Source organism: Myotis nattereri (assembly GCF_964212035.1).
Source record: "Myotis nattereri genome assembly, chromosome: 3".
NCBI lineage: Eukaryota > Metazoa > Chordata > Mammalia > Chiroptera > Vespertilionidae > Myotis > Myotis nattereri.
Window position 1 is genome coordinate 141,730,472 of NC_138077.1, and position 14,420 is coordinate 141,744,891.

The following is a 14,420-nucleotide window of genomic DNA, read 5'->3' on the forward strand; positions in this document are numbered from 1 at the left end:
ATAAGGTCAAGCTTAATTATGCTAAGAGGGCTCTGCCCTCTAAACTGGGACTTGTTTGTGGCTCTGCCACAGGTCAATCTGAGGCTTAACTCTAGAGCCGCTCCCTACATTCTAGCTGCTCTTTAATTTACTCTAGCACTGTTTAGCATCGCCCTTTATACTATCTTTTCTCTACCTTAATATAGTAATTTGCATGTCTATGTAACACTCTCTTTCTCTACAACTTGAGAAAAAACTTTGGAAAGATAATTTTCTTACCTCTCAGTCCTTGTAGTACCCATGACACCTGATTTAGTAATCTATGCAATCAGTTAACTTCAAGGGTTTTTCATTTGTTTGTTTCTTTTTGTAACCACTGCTGTTATTCTTGCTATAACAGGGCCATTTTTCAAACGTAATTTTACATGGAAATCTGTAAAAAGAGAGGGTGGGGGAAGACTCACTCTGGTTGTCAGGGGAATAATTGTTATATTTTCCCCAAATATCCTCTTTCTAGCTACCCCTTGCTGACTCTACAGAATACCTATGTCTCTGCTCAATCTGGTCTGAAAGCTACAGTATTCAGTTCACATGTCATGGTCAAGCAGGGAGAGACCTTTTAATACCACCACTCAGTTGTTTATCTGTGCTTGGAATAAACGTAAGAGAAAAATACATGAAGCTGTAAGTGGGCTAGTGGTAAAGTTATGTGTCATACAATTGCATTGTCCTCTTATTGACAAATTTCAACCTGATAAATGCTATCCTCTCTGTTGAAAATATCTAGATATTGAAGAAAAGGAAGTGAGGTGGGTGACACAATAGAGTTAGATGTTTTTAGCAATAAATGACTTAAAAATGCATAAAGGTTTTTCCATACTCTCATGCCTTTTAAAAGAAAAGAGCTGAAATATGAGAAAGCTGGCATTTTGCATGCATGCAGGATCAAAGGGAGAGATTTCTAGATTCATGTGGGACACAATATTTCCGTTGTATTCTGAAAGGTTTGGGTCATCTCAGCTAGAGGCAGGAGGAGGACTCAGACAAAAATAGCCCTGGCTATAAGTGAAAAGATTGGGTTTGGTAGACAATGTTTCTATATATGGGAGAAAGGATTCTTAGCATGGTAGAAGAAAAATGCCTTGAATTCTGATCTGAGGAGGTACCACGTTCTGTTCATCTCTAAAGCTATTGCAAATCAATTATTAAGGACAAAGACTACTCCCTAATACACAGGGAAATTTTGGAAAATGAAGAAAGAAGATGAAAGGGAGGTAAAAGGAAATTGAGATATTTGCTCTTAGGGTATAAAAATTTAGGTTTTCACCAAATAGGGTTTTCTAATAGCAGATCATCCTTCACAAACAATGTCTTCTTCTCACTTTTTCTCTTCACGTTTTTCCTTTCCTTTATGTTCCTCTTTCTTTTTTTCTCTTTATTCCCCTTTCTATCTATCTTTTTATTTCATCTCTATCAGGATGTTGGGTGGAATATTTCTTATTGTGTATTGTCGAGGAAATCCTGCTAAAATCCTAAAAAGCTGCTGCAAAGCAATCTGGCTATGCTGTTGCTTTCTAAGGAGAGCAAGCAAGAGAGAGACCCTCATCCCAGGTTGGTTAGAGGCCCTTGAACAAGCTGAGCTGCCCTAATCTAGTCACCCCTCTGGAGTCTCATCAATAGAAGATTAAGTGTATGAGGAGGGTGCTGTAATTCAGTGTGTGAGTAGGGAATATTTGTAAGGCCAACTCTCTAAGATAGTTATTAACAGAGATAATAACTCATTGGATCTCAAAGAAAGAGAGAATAGCATTTAATTCCTCAGGTTAATATCTGCTTACGAATCCAGTTTCCTGACCCATTCTGTGTCTATGCAAAGAGGTAGAGAAGAGAATTGTGAAGAGACCCCAGGGAAGGAGTCAGAAGCAATCCAGTATTATTGGCACTCAATGGTTTAGAGTGATTATGAGGCCTGAATTTCCTGTGAAAGGGTTGGTAGATAGGTGACCTTGAGCCAGTTTTCTACAGTAGGGTTCTTGTGGGACCAGGGAACAACAGAAGAGGCTGTGGAGAATGCTTCAAGTGTCAGAGCTGTGGGGTGGAGAGAAGAATTGAGCCAGAGCATTTACCCTGATAGACTATAGAGTCGGGTGTTCCCATTTGTAAATGTCCTGGAAAATCACAAGAGAGACACTTGCCACTCAGAGGGAATTCAAGGTTAGTCCCTGTCAGCAATGAGAAGGCTACAAAAGCACCACATAAGATCATGATGTCAAAACTTTTCATTTCTCCTCATCCTCTATCTCATCCAGCACAGCCAAAGGAAAGGAGATCCAGAAGAGGGAGTGAAAAGAAATCTTGCAGAAATAGACCACATCTACTTTCCCCATTAGGTTCCTGAGCCATAATAGGGGAGAGAAAAACATTTAAGAGGTTACATATGGGATGGAGTTGAAATTTGTCTGGACGGGACTTGCGAGACCCAGAGCTATTAAAACATATGGAATGTGCCCAAGACGGTACTAAGCAGATGGGAACTCAGTAGAGCATGGTTGAAGACAGCCACTGGAGAAGGATAAGTCCATTTCATCTTTGTATCTGCCATGGTTTGAATGTTTATGTTACCCCAGAATTCATATGTTGTTGCCCTAATCCCCAAAGGTTATGGTGCTAGTGAGTGGGGCTTTTGGGATTTAAGTTATGAGCTTTGGCCCCTGTGAATGGAATTAGTGCTCTTATATAAGAGACTCACAAAGCTCGTTAGCCTTTTATGCCATGTGAGGATACAATGAGGAGTCTGGGAGCCAGATGAGGGTCCTCACCCCACCATGGTGGCACCCCGACCTTGTACTCCAACCTCCAGGACTGTGAGAGCTAAATTTCTGTCATTTACAAGTGACCCAGTCTGTGGTGTTAGCCTGAACAGACTAAGACAGCATCCTGGTAATTTGAGACTGTTTAGTAAATCTCATGCTACTTGGGTGCATTACAATTTCATAGTATTTAAATTGTCTGTCATAATACTGTGAAAGTTTTCTGATAGGATATGGCTGCCTTTTAGAAAGAATCCTGAGAATTTCAATCTTCTTTTAGCATGACCAGCATGATTAATAATTATCAAATTCTTTGATTCTAATAACTCGACTCACAATGATTTACTGTGATTCTAAAGTAAGCCGTTAATTGTCTTATTTGTAATGCTAGCTTCTGCTATTTGTGACAAATTTTAATAGGAACTTCTCAATGATAGTGATTGATTTTCTTTTGATTTTCTATTAAGTGAAGATAAGAAACTTTGACAAATTGCTCTTGTAGATTTTGACATTTCTAACGAAGTCGGTTTTTATTTTTTTAAAATAAGACCCATTGCACCAAGCATGCATTAAAAAGCCATAAAACTAAAAGAAGCTTGCTATGGGGTGGATCATTAAGAACCATTCCAGAAATAGATGGAATGGATGTGAGCTTAGCAGTTGCTATCGTAGATGATTCGGCACTTCAGGACCTTGAGATAGTTGTCAATCTTATGCGAATCCCTGCGTAGGCAATGGATCAGCTCATAAAAAGCAAAAAGGCGAGTGTCTTCATCGGCCTCTTGCAGAGATGGAAGTCCAAACCAGGGAGAGGGGGCCTCATTTCTTCTGACTCCATGTTGAACCTAATAACGAAAAAGATAGTGACATTATTAGTATTATTTGCTTATCTTTGCTCTTTCTAATTGTTGAATTAAGATTTATGGAAGAGAGAGGAATGTAAAACTCTCCAGACAGAGGCATGGGTTACTGAGCCAGTGTATCAGAAGTCTATTTATAGTGTAAAAACTAGAAGCAGAACTCAAGTGTAAGCTTTCTCATATGCATGTGATTGTAGGTGAAGTGTGCCTCTGCTGGATGGAGAACCAGAAAGTTGCTATTTGAATGTAGACATGAATGTGACAAAGGGACAATGCGGAGCTGGCCTCCATTCTCTCACTTGAAGAACTTCTTCATTTTCTGACTTTGTCTCTAATGTGCACTGTGGACTTTATTTCTTCTGGCAGGTCACAATGTGACAGGTCACATTGATCTTTTACCTGCTTTGAACAGATTATATTCTCCATATAGAATATGTACCAGAGAAGGACATGATGAGGATTGTACTTTATGTTTTAAGGCTAAGACTAGCGTGTGTGTGTGTGTGTGTGTGTGTGTGTGTTGGCTTGCTGTTTTTTTGGTGTTTTTTGTTTGTTTGGTGTTTTTTTTGTTTTGTTTTGTTTTTGTGTGTGTGTTTTTTGTGTGTGTGTGTTTGACCCCTATGACAAAATATACTATGCCATGGATAATGATATGAACAAGAATAAATAAATATGTGTTGTGTGTTTTTTAAAAAAGAACTAAAATTGAAGTATTATAGAACAAATTAGTGACCTCAGAAAGTAGGCCCACAGTTATGAAGAAAATCACTTGAAAATCTATGTGTTTACTACTTATGTCCCAAGGGTAAAATGTACTTTGTATTTCCAAGGGTAAAATGTACTTTGTATTTGATATATTCTTCTCCTATGGAAATGACCAAATGACACACCTTAACAAGTACTTTGTATACAATAAAAACATAAAATTTCTCCTGTTATTTTTATGATCATATATTTTTCTTTAGATGATGATAAATTATTTCTGAGAACTTCAGAAAACTATTTAGATATTACCTAACTTGTATTGAAATGATCCCATCTAAATGGAGATTTGTATTGCAAATATAACCTCAATCTAAATATGACAAATTATTTGGGGAGATCAAATGCAATGTGTCAATTTCATTTTTGAAGCCCCACTCAAATAAGATTTAGAATGATGCAACTCTATAAATTAGAAAATAAAGAACATTTTAGAAAAGATATACCTCTTTTTTTGTAGCCCACTGAAATTATAGTGGTTGTTGAGCAGCATCAATGCCATGGTCTCATCTTTTCTATCTCCTTCCTTCCCAAACAATGTCTAGCAGAGTGGGTGGGGGGGAGGGGGGAGGGGAGAGAGGGAGATAAACACCATCCAACCTGATTTTTATTTTCTCTTTTCTCTGTCCTCTCATGTTTTGATGTGGGGAGAAAAGAGGAAGAATATGAGCAGAATGTCAATAATAGGTGTCCTAGAATACTTTGAGGAAAACATTTCTCTTGCAGATTCTATTCTCTAGTTTCTTTCCATTGAAATTATTTCACTGCCTGTCCCCAAGAAGCGCCAAGGTTTGGATGGATTGGTGTGCAGTGTAGGGAAGTCTGCACCTGTCAGATATGACAGTGGAATGCTAAGATCCACTTACAGTAGACCTTGTCCCTACAAATTACTATTGCTTTATTTAATAGCAGTGTAGAATCTAAAATGCCTAAACATTGTTCTTACAGAATGAGGTATTTCAAAATGTATTCCTCTTCACAGGGCTCACTTCTTTCTTTAATGAGAAAAACAAAGGAGTGTCAAGAGGCTGCTCACCTGGTTGATTATCTTCTCCATGCCCTCTAGAAGCTGTTTGTTACGGTCCTCGATCTCTATGGCCCTTGATAGGATGTCATCCGGGGTTTCTTGTGTCCCAAGGGTTTGTTGCGTACTAAGGGCTTCTTGCGTACTAAGGGCTTCTTGCATAGCAAAGGTTTCTTGGGTCCCAGGGGCTTCTTGTGTACCAGGGGCTTCTTGTATAGTGCGTACTTCTGTGACTAGATGATACAGAGGCTCATTCCAGGAGCGCAGCACTCTGAGGACCAGGTTCAGAAGGTCTTCGTGCTAAGTAACCATTAAAATAATCGCATTAAAATAGGCATAGTACAACGGGTGACATGTGATTTTTGCTCAGAGAGGCTGACTTAACTATATCTTTGTTATTCCTACATGTGTGTAGTTTGTAGGAATGGACAAGTTGTAAAAATATAAAATTTAAGCTATTGGTTTATACTTAGATAAATTTTTAAAAATCTGGCCTAAGTAACTGTTTCTTTTAATGATAGTTCTAATTTATGACATGAAGACTTTTGTTTTTCTTCTGAAATTCTACCATTTTCCCCACACAGAGAATTCTTTCCTATTTGACTACTTTGCTTTTCCATGGGGAAAAACCAATTTTGTTGGAATTCCAGAAGCGCCTTTCCTGACTCAGGAAATGTAGAGTCCGCCAGTGTCAATGACAAAGAGCCCAAATCATTTCATTTAAAGATACATTCTTATCAATGAATCAAATTATTCATTAATGCATTGTTGTGTGACTTGTAGTTTTATTTTATAAAACTGGAAAAAAAGACAATGACGAAGATACGATATACAGAAACATGAGCTCCTTAGTCCACACCAACTCCTGCCCCCATGCTGCTCTTGGAGCACTGTATTTACTGACATATTCTGGTGAATAAAATGGCACAGTGCTATCTATCATTAATAACAGCATTAAAGGAACCCACAATGGATGTATTATAGCATAACAATAAAAAGAGTTTTGGATTGGATGAAGCCCAGACTCACTGCTTACTACCCATGTAACTGGTGTAAATTCCATCAGCTCTCCAAGTCATGATTTCCTTACCTCAGTAAGTGTAATAATAGCACCTTGTGTTAGAGGATTTTTTATGAGGATTAAATATAGTAATGCACATAAAGTGCTTTGTAAGGTGTCTGCTAATGTAGTAGCTATCAATAAATTTAACCCCTCTTCTTCCTCCTCCCCATTTTCACTTTCTTCCTTTACTTTATTGTTATTATCATTATCATCATTATAATTATTTATTAATAGGCTTAGCAGACAGAAAGAATGCTGGTACCATTAACAAAGTTGTAAGGAAAGAACACATTGAATTTACGGGGCTGTATATGTGAAGATGTTTCTTTTAAATCATGTTAACTGTGGTTATGGCAGGAAATCAGAAGGGAGATGATAATAATAATAAATTCGAGCTAGGATAAATGACTGGGGCTTGATATGCAGACATTGCTGTCATCAGAACAGAGGCCATAATCATGAGAAGCAAAACAATATTTTACAGGATCTGCTTTCAGGTGAGACTTATTATTGAGAAGTAAGAGTTGGCAGAGGAGTGAGTGAAGCATGAAGAAAGGAAGAAAGAAGTAGGTGTCAGAGAAGTAGGAGGATCAGAAGGAGAGCCTTGAAAGTCCAGAAGAGATGGCTCAGATGGTGTAGTGGTCAGAAATGTGAAATGCTGTCCTTATAGGAGCCTGGGTCATAAATAAAACTGATTGTGTTTCTTACATATCCACGTGTTTTTTTTTCAAACCTTATATTTTACACATGGAAGTCCAATTCTGCTAACGCTTTCGCATAGTATAATATATGCAGTCCTGGGTCTAAGCATTGGTTACCGTCATGTCTGCATGGCCAATTTATAGATCTGTCACATTTATTTATTTATTTTTAAACATATTTTTATTGTTCTTTTAGAAAGTGAGGAAGGTAAAGGGAGAGAGAGATAGAAAAATCGATGAGAGAGAACATCAATTGGCTGCCTTCTGCATGCCCCTCACCAGGGATCAAGCCCACAACCCAGGCTTGTGCCCTGACCAGGAATTGAACTAGCCATCTCTTGACGCATGGGTCGACACTCAACCACTGATCCACACTGGCTGGGCTGTTATTTATTTTGCTGCTACAATATTTAGTCAGCATTTGATTTTACTGATAATTTACCAACTATATAATGTAATTTTTCTTTGATTGCTTACTCTTCCTCCTCCTTGCCCGGCAAGTGCAGTTACCATTGTCTATTCTAATGCCTCTAATAATCTGCAGCATGGAAATACCAGTGTACTGCCTCTGTTGTTTTGGTGAGAATCCTGGATAAAAGACTTACGTGCATCTTTTGGGCTTGCTCCTTGTCTTCAGGGGTAGGGATTGAAGAAGTGTGGCAGCCATTGATGGCCTTGGTAATGAACCCCCTGTCCTGGGCGTACTGTCTATCCTGAGAGTAATAGAGCAAATTCAATGAGGGTTGTTTGAGCATTAAATCAATTAAACCCAGTTCTAAAATATTAACACCTTTGATAGTTGTATAATTTTTAAAAAATTATAGCCACAAAAAATAAAACTAAAGAAATAAGAAAGTTGCCCTTTTTCCTACCCTTTCTTTCCATTATCTCTATAAACAGTTCTATTTCAACTAACTTTTCTAAATTCCAAGTTCTTCCTTCTTTTGCTATTTCCTTAATTTTATTCATTTTATACATCATTATATGGAAAGCAAATACTAGAAATATAAAGAATGTGAAATATTAAATATTTATTAAGTATCATCTTTCTTAATACTTGAACCAAATGTGATTGTGCATATGAGCCTATATTTAGCCATTTTAAACTCTTGATTATGTAGGACCAAATGGATACACTCCTTTAATGGGTATTATAAAATTGAAACTTTTCTTTGACTAATCTCTAAATCTACACAACTATATACAATCTTCATCATAGCTGCAGAATACAATTTGTTGATCATGATGAAGTGATAAATCAGAAAAACAAAAAAATATTAAGCAATGGACTGAGAATAAGAACAGAAAAATCTATGCTAACACATTGACAGAGAAAAACCAATCATTAGCAAACATTGTGGAAATTTAAAAAGATTACTAGACATATTTGGAAGATAAAAGATGGCCAGTCAAAAATGTATAAAATAACAATTAGTGTGAAAAAATAACTATGTAAATATACATTTATTATAAACATTAAACCACATTCTTCATGGAGACTCTGATTTATTGAAGTTCTAATCCATTGTCTGATCTTTGATTGACCTAAAAGAGTTAACATCTGACTTCCAAAGTACCTTAATCAGAAGGAAAATAATTGTTTCCAGTTCTAAACTAATCTTCTTATTGTAGTTCTAAACCTGGAAATCTTAGAACAATAATTCATAGCATTTTTGAGTTTCAGAACAGCTATTACTTGTTTTAGTTTCCTAACATGCATTCAGTTTAGTTTAACTTTGTCTAACACACGCAATTCATTGCAGTGCAATTCTCATTTTTGTATTTATTTTTATTTTTTCTAAATATATTTCACCGATTATTTTGCAGAGAGGAAGGGAGAGGGAGAGGGATAGAGAGTTAGAAACATCGATGAGAGAGAAATATTGATTCAGCTGCCTCTTGCACGCCCCCTACTGGGGATGTGCCCACAACCCAGGTACATGCCCTTGATTGGAATCGAACCTGGGACCCTTGAGTCTGCAGGCCGACGCCCTATCTGCTGAGCCAAACCAGCTAGCGTGCAATTCTCATATATTATATATCTGTAGTGAAGAGTACCTTGGGAGAAATATACCCTACATGCAAGGACAAGAAATCAACATACTTTCTTCTCCTCAGCCCTACCTAAAAGTGTTTTATGTCAAGTGTTTGTCTCCCCTGCCCTCCCAAATTCACATGTTGAAGCCCCAATCCCCAATGTACTGTATTTGGAAGTAAGGTCTTTATGGAGATAATTAAGGTCATGAAAGTGGAGCCCTGATCCACTATGATTACTGGCCTTATAAGAAGAGACACCAGAGAGTCCTCTAGCTCTCACTCTCTCATTCTCATTCTCTTGCTCTCTCTGTCCCTCCCTCCATCTCCCAGAGCCTTCATGTGAGAAGACAGTGAGAAGGCAAGCTGAGAAGAGGAAAGCTCTTACTAGAATCTGACTGTTCAGGCACCTTGATGTCACAGCATCCACAAATATGAGAAAATACATTTCCGTTATGTAAGACGTATGTATTTTGTATGGCAGCCTCATATGACTAGTATGGATGCTTAAACATTTTTGAAAATTCTTAAAAACAAAATGAATTAAAGGAAATTTAAAAAAAATACATTTTTTAAAAATCTTTGGGATTTCCTGAAACTGTCCCTTTCTTCTTATTCCACATTTCATTTACCGATGCCTTCTTTGACCCTTAAGGTGCATTATTTGAAATTTGGCTTGTGTGGCTTTCTTGTTTAAAGTATGAAATAGTTCAATCATTCACATGAAGGTTCCTTCTGGGAAGAACCAAGAAGCATGATACTTACAAACTCACTGAACATTTCAGAGGAGAGGTTATGGATGTAGTGAGATAGGATGACTGCACGGTCAAACAGGTCTCCGAGGGGCACTTCGCAGTTGACAGCCCCGCTGGGACAGGTGGGCATGGAGGCCACATTCTTGCACAGGAGCAGGCTTGACACCAGCACCAGCACCAGCAGGAATGGCCCTCCTTAAATAGAAACAGGAGCCGTTCTCAGATGATCTGTTCAGCTGAGGTTATCAAAAGTCATCTTGTGGAGGACAGGCTTATCTCTCCACATTGCCCTCAGCATGATTTGGTACTTTAATAGCTGGGGTGGGGAAGAATCAACACTTTCCACTGTGTAAATGTACGTATATAATTATATTTGCACAGATATATAGTCAGAAAAGTAGGTTAGTCCCTGCGTGTTTGCACTGCTTCCAGAAGTGCCTCTATAACTTGTAAGCATTTGGAGCTTAAATTAATTCTGAGCCAGAGTGTTTAGGTCATTCTCATAAGACAGTTTAGTGCCTTGGGAGTTTCTGCAGCTTTTCAGCAGCCTGGCTCTCTTAGAGTTTGTAAATTTTTTATTTTATTTTTTGGTATAGCAAAGGTGGAGATTTATTGAAGAACAGTACAGACTCCCAAGTAGGGAGGGGGAAAGGGTCCCCTATAAATTTTGTTTAATACTATATTGACTAATACTCGCATTTTAGACACTGAAATAGCAGTTGATCTGTTTCACCTTCTTGACTGATAAGAATAGGCACATGCCTGACTGATTGCTAATGTTGAATATGAAGAGAATTATAACATCAAAAATGATGCTGTAGACTAGATCTGCTAACTCACTTAAAAAACCCCATGCATCTGCTTGCCACTTTGCCAAAATTTTTAATATTTTAAAAAAATTGTTTCACAATAGCCCAGTGAGATAGCTTCGGCCTTCATTATTATCATCCAATTATACTGATGAACTAGAGGCTTAGCGAGTTTAAGGGATTCCCCCTAAATCCCATTATGAGCAGGTGGAGGATGCCCATACTGTCATCTTGTCACTTTCTCATGTCCCACCCATCACACACAATCAGTAGCCATGATGACTCAGTGCTTCCAGAGGCCATTGCCATTACATGTAAAGAACAATGCTTGACCTTTGATTGCATGATAACAGAGGCCCTAGAAAGTTTATTTTACCCATTTTTTTTCCTGCTCCGTCTATAAAACACCTACTTTAAAATATTTGACAATTATCCGAGATGATTTAGTCATCAATTTGTCCTCTCAGTAGATGGATAGATGTGGACCTATAACATATCAATAATTTACACTTTCAAAAGGTAAGAAACAATATATTTAACTCTCCTTTTAATAGCAAAGACTCCAAAAGAATATCTGGTATTAAAATGTGTTGATCAGAAAATTAAAATTTTAAGAAATATTCAATAAATGTAAGTGGATATGTATGAGATAAAACTAGGCTAGTGCTAAAGATTTCTGTGTGAAAAAATGTCTACAGCAAAATACTTAAAAATATATAAAAATATGTTAACTAAATAACTTTTACCTGCACAATAAAAATATTCATGTTGTGAGTTGATTAATATAACAGACTTTTAATTTTTTTTAAAAAAACTGTGTTTCCAAAATGTTTATTTTCTGTACAATGCAGTCATAAAATGTAGCTGGATATTTTATCTACAGATATTGTCTACATTATGGCTTCAGAGTTCAAACTTCAACAAATTGACTCATCTTGAGAAACTCATGGAAGAGACCTGGGAACCAGAAAATGTTAATCTCTGCCTTCTGGATTTGTGGTAAATTAGACCTAAAGATACTTTGGTCTTATTCCAGTCCTGGGTTTCTCAACCTTGGCACTACTGGCATTTTGAGCAGGATAATTCCTGGTACTCCAACCTCTAGAACTGTGAGAACTGAGTTTCTGTCATTTTGAAAAGACCCAGTCTGTAGGTTCTAGAGGCTCTCTTGTGCACTGTAGTTTGTTTAGCAGCATTTCTGACCTCTATCCACTAGGTACCAGTACCACTCCACCCGCCAGCTAAGACAACCAAAAGCATATCCAGACATTAAGATGTGTCCCTAGAAGAAGGATTCATCCATTTGAGAACCACTGTTCTAGTCTTTTGTGCCCTTGTACAATTGCTTTATAGAGCAGTGATTAGATTACTTTTCTAAACTCTGTAAACCTGAAACCTATTGCTAAGAGAATATTAGCTAAAATTTCTGATTTATACCCTCAAAGAAGTGTTGATAAAGCCAACAACTCAGTGAGTTGCTGTACGTACCTGTCAGTGACAACCCTTTGTTGTCCATGGTGGTGATAATTTCGGGAAATACCCTTCGCCAGAGAAGACCTGGTAGTCCCACAGCTTTCTCTTTCCCAGATATTGGCTTTATAAACCTTTGACATCTTTATGAATGTTGTTAATAAATATTTCCTTCCCTTTACCAGTCATCTATTGTCGTCAATGAGATTACCCCCATAATTTCAAACATCAAATGTTATTTTATTTCTTATTCATATGTAGGAAGAAATACTGGCCAGAAATTTCAAGAGGGATTTTGATTAATTAGACCAAAAGGAAATGAGAAAAATAATGAAGTAAGATCTGGGAACTAGTTTGGGTTAGAGGACCTTTAAAACTCTAGAAGTCATTTACTTTGAATATTACCTTTATTTCTCTTCAGTTTCTTGAATGTAGCATTATATTTCACTTAAGTGTCTCATGTATTACCAAAGGGTATTCCTTTTTTTCATTCAAATTTGCTAGGTGGTCAAGATTTCAAAACTGACACACCAAATACCAGGAAATAAAGATTGAGAAAATCATATTTTCTGTTCCTTGTTATATTCTTATTATACTCCTCTTTTTTCTTGTTTTTACATTTTATTCTTTGTTTTAATGATATCTATGTCTTCTACTTTGTTTTTAAATGTGCATTTTATTTGCTTATACCTTTAATTTTACCATATATGTAAACTTATATTATCATCTCCAGTTTACAGATTAAAAAACTGAGGCTTGGAGAGATTGCATGTCAAGAATACAGAAGAAGGAATTAGTCAAGGTAGATTTCAGAAAGATTATTGCTTCAAGGAGAATCAGGAGGGTTGTAAAAAGGCTGGGAAATGAATTATTTAACAAACATTGCTGTGTACCCATATTGAAGATGATCAGGAAATCATTCCTGGCCTTAGGAAATTTATTTTGGGAAAGTGGCATAGTGGTTTTCAAGGGCAAACACAAGCACACACTTGCATACACACATCCTATATATGACACAGTAAAACAAAATTTTAGGTAATCATTGCCATGTTCTTTAAGGACAGGGGTTGATAAACCATTATTAACATATGATCATTTTATTTCTCTGACCTCAAGCCACTCCAGGGCTAAAGTGACAAAAATTAATCTTTCATGGGCTCAAAAGTTCCATTTGCCTTTTGGAGATTTCCTAAATGAAATGATTATAATGAATATAAACTAAGTTGTTGACGACTTTCTCTAAATTAAGTCCATGTATCTAAAACAGCCTGTGACCTTTAGTTTTAATTTTACCATATGTCTCTTACGGTAAATTGACAGATGAGGTAATTTTAAAAAAATAATCCCTTTCTATAGCATTTGCTTTTACTATAGTTGCTACTGCCTTATTTGTACTTCAGCAATTGTCAGACTAAGTGCTCTTATGGGGGCTTAGAAATCTTAATCAAGACTAACATCACTTAAAAACTATCTTCCATATTAATTAAACATAGTGTTTTGATCGATTTCTGGGTTCTCTATTATATTCCATTGGTCTATATGTCTGTTCTTGTGCCAGTACCAGGCAGTTTTGAGAACAGTGGCTTTGTAATACAGCTTGATATCTGGTATTGAGATCCCTCCTACTTTGTTCTTTCTCAGGATCGCAGCAGCTATTTGAGGTCTTTTCTTATTCCAGATGAATTTTTGGAAAGTTCGATCTAGGTCTCTGAAATATGCCATTGGTATTTTAATGGGGGATTGGCTGAATCTATAGATTGCATTGGGTAGTATGGACATTTTAATGATGTTGATTCTACCAATCCATGAACACGTTATGGTCTGGGTTAGGAAAATTGAACAGACATATGCAAAAAAAAAAAAAAAATGAAACTAGACCACCAACTTGCACCATACACAAGAATAAACTCAAAATGGATAAAGGACTTAAATATAAGACTGAAAACCATAAAAATCTTAGAGGAATCCACAAGCAGAAAAATCTCAGACATATGTTGAAGCAATATTTTCACCGATACAGCTCCTAGTCCAATGAAAACTAAAGAGAAAATTATCAAATGGGACTACATCAAAATAAAAAGCTTCCGCACAGCAAAAGAAACCATCAACAAAACAACAAGAAAGCCTACTGCATGAGAGAAAATATTTGCCAA

At 36.8% G+C, this 14,420-nt stretch overlaps 1 protein-coding gene across 1 annotated transcript; it reads right to left on the reverse strand.

Moving 5' to 3' along the window:
* Positions 1 to 3,442: 3,442 nt before the first annotated feature.
* Positions 3,443 to 12,313, reverse strand: PRL (prolactin; the record flags this gene model as incomplete). The annotated part of the gene is made up of 5 exons (XM_081086046.1): positions 3,443 to 3,634; positions 5,448 to 5,735; positions 7,805 to 7,912; positions 9,999 to 10,183; positions 12,286 to 12,313. 5 exons carry the CDS (start codon positions 12,311 to 12,313, stop codon positions 3,443 to 3,445), a joined length of 801 nt encoding a protein of 266 aa, XP_080942172.1.
* Positions 12,314 to 14,420: the final 2,107 nt, after the last annotated feature.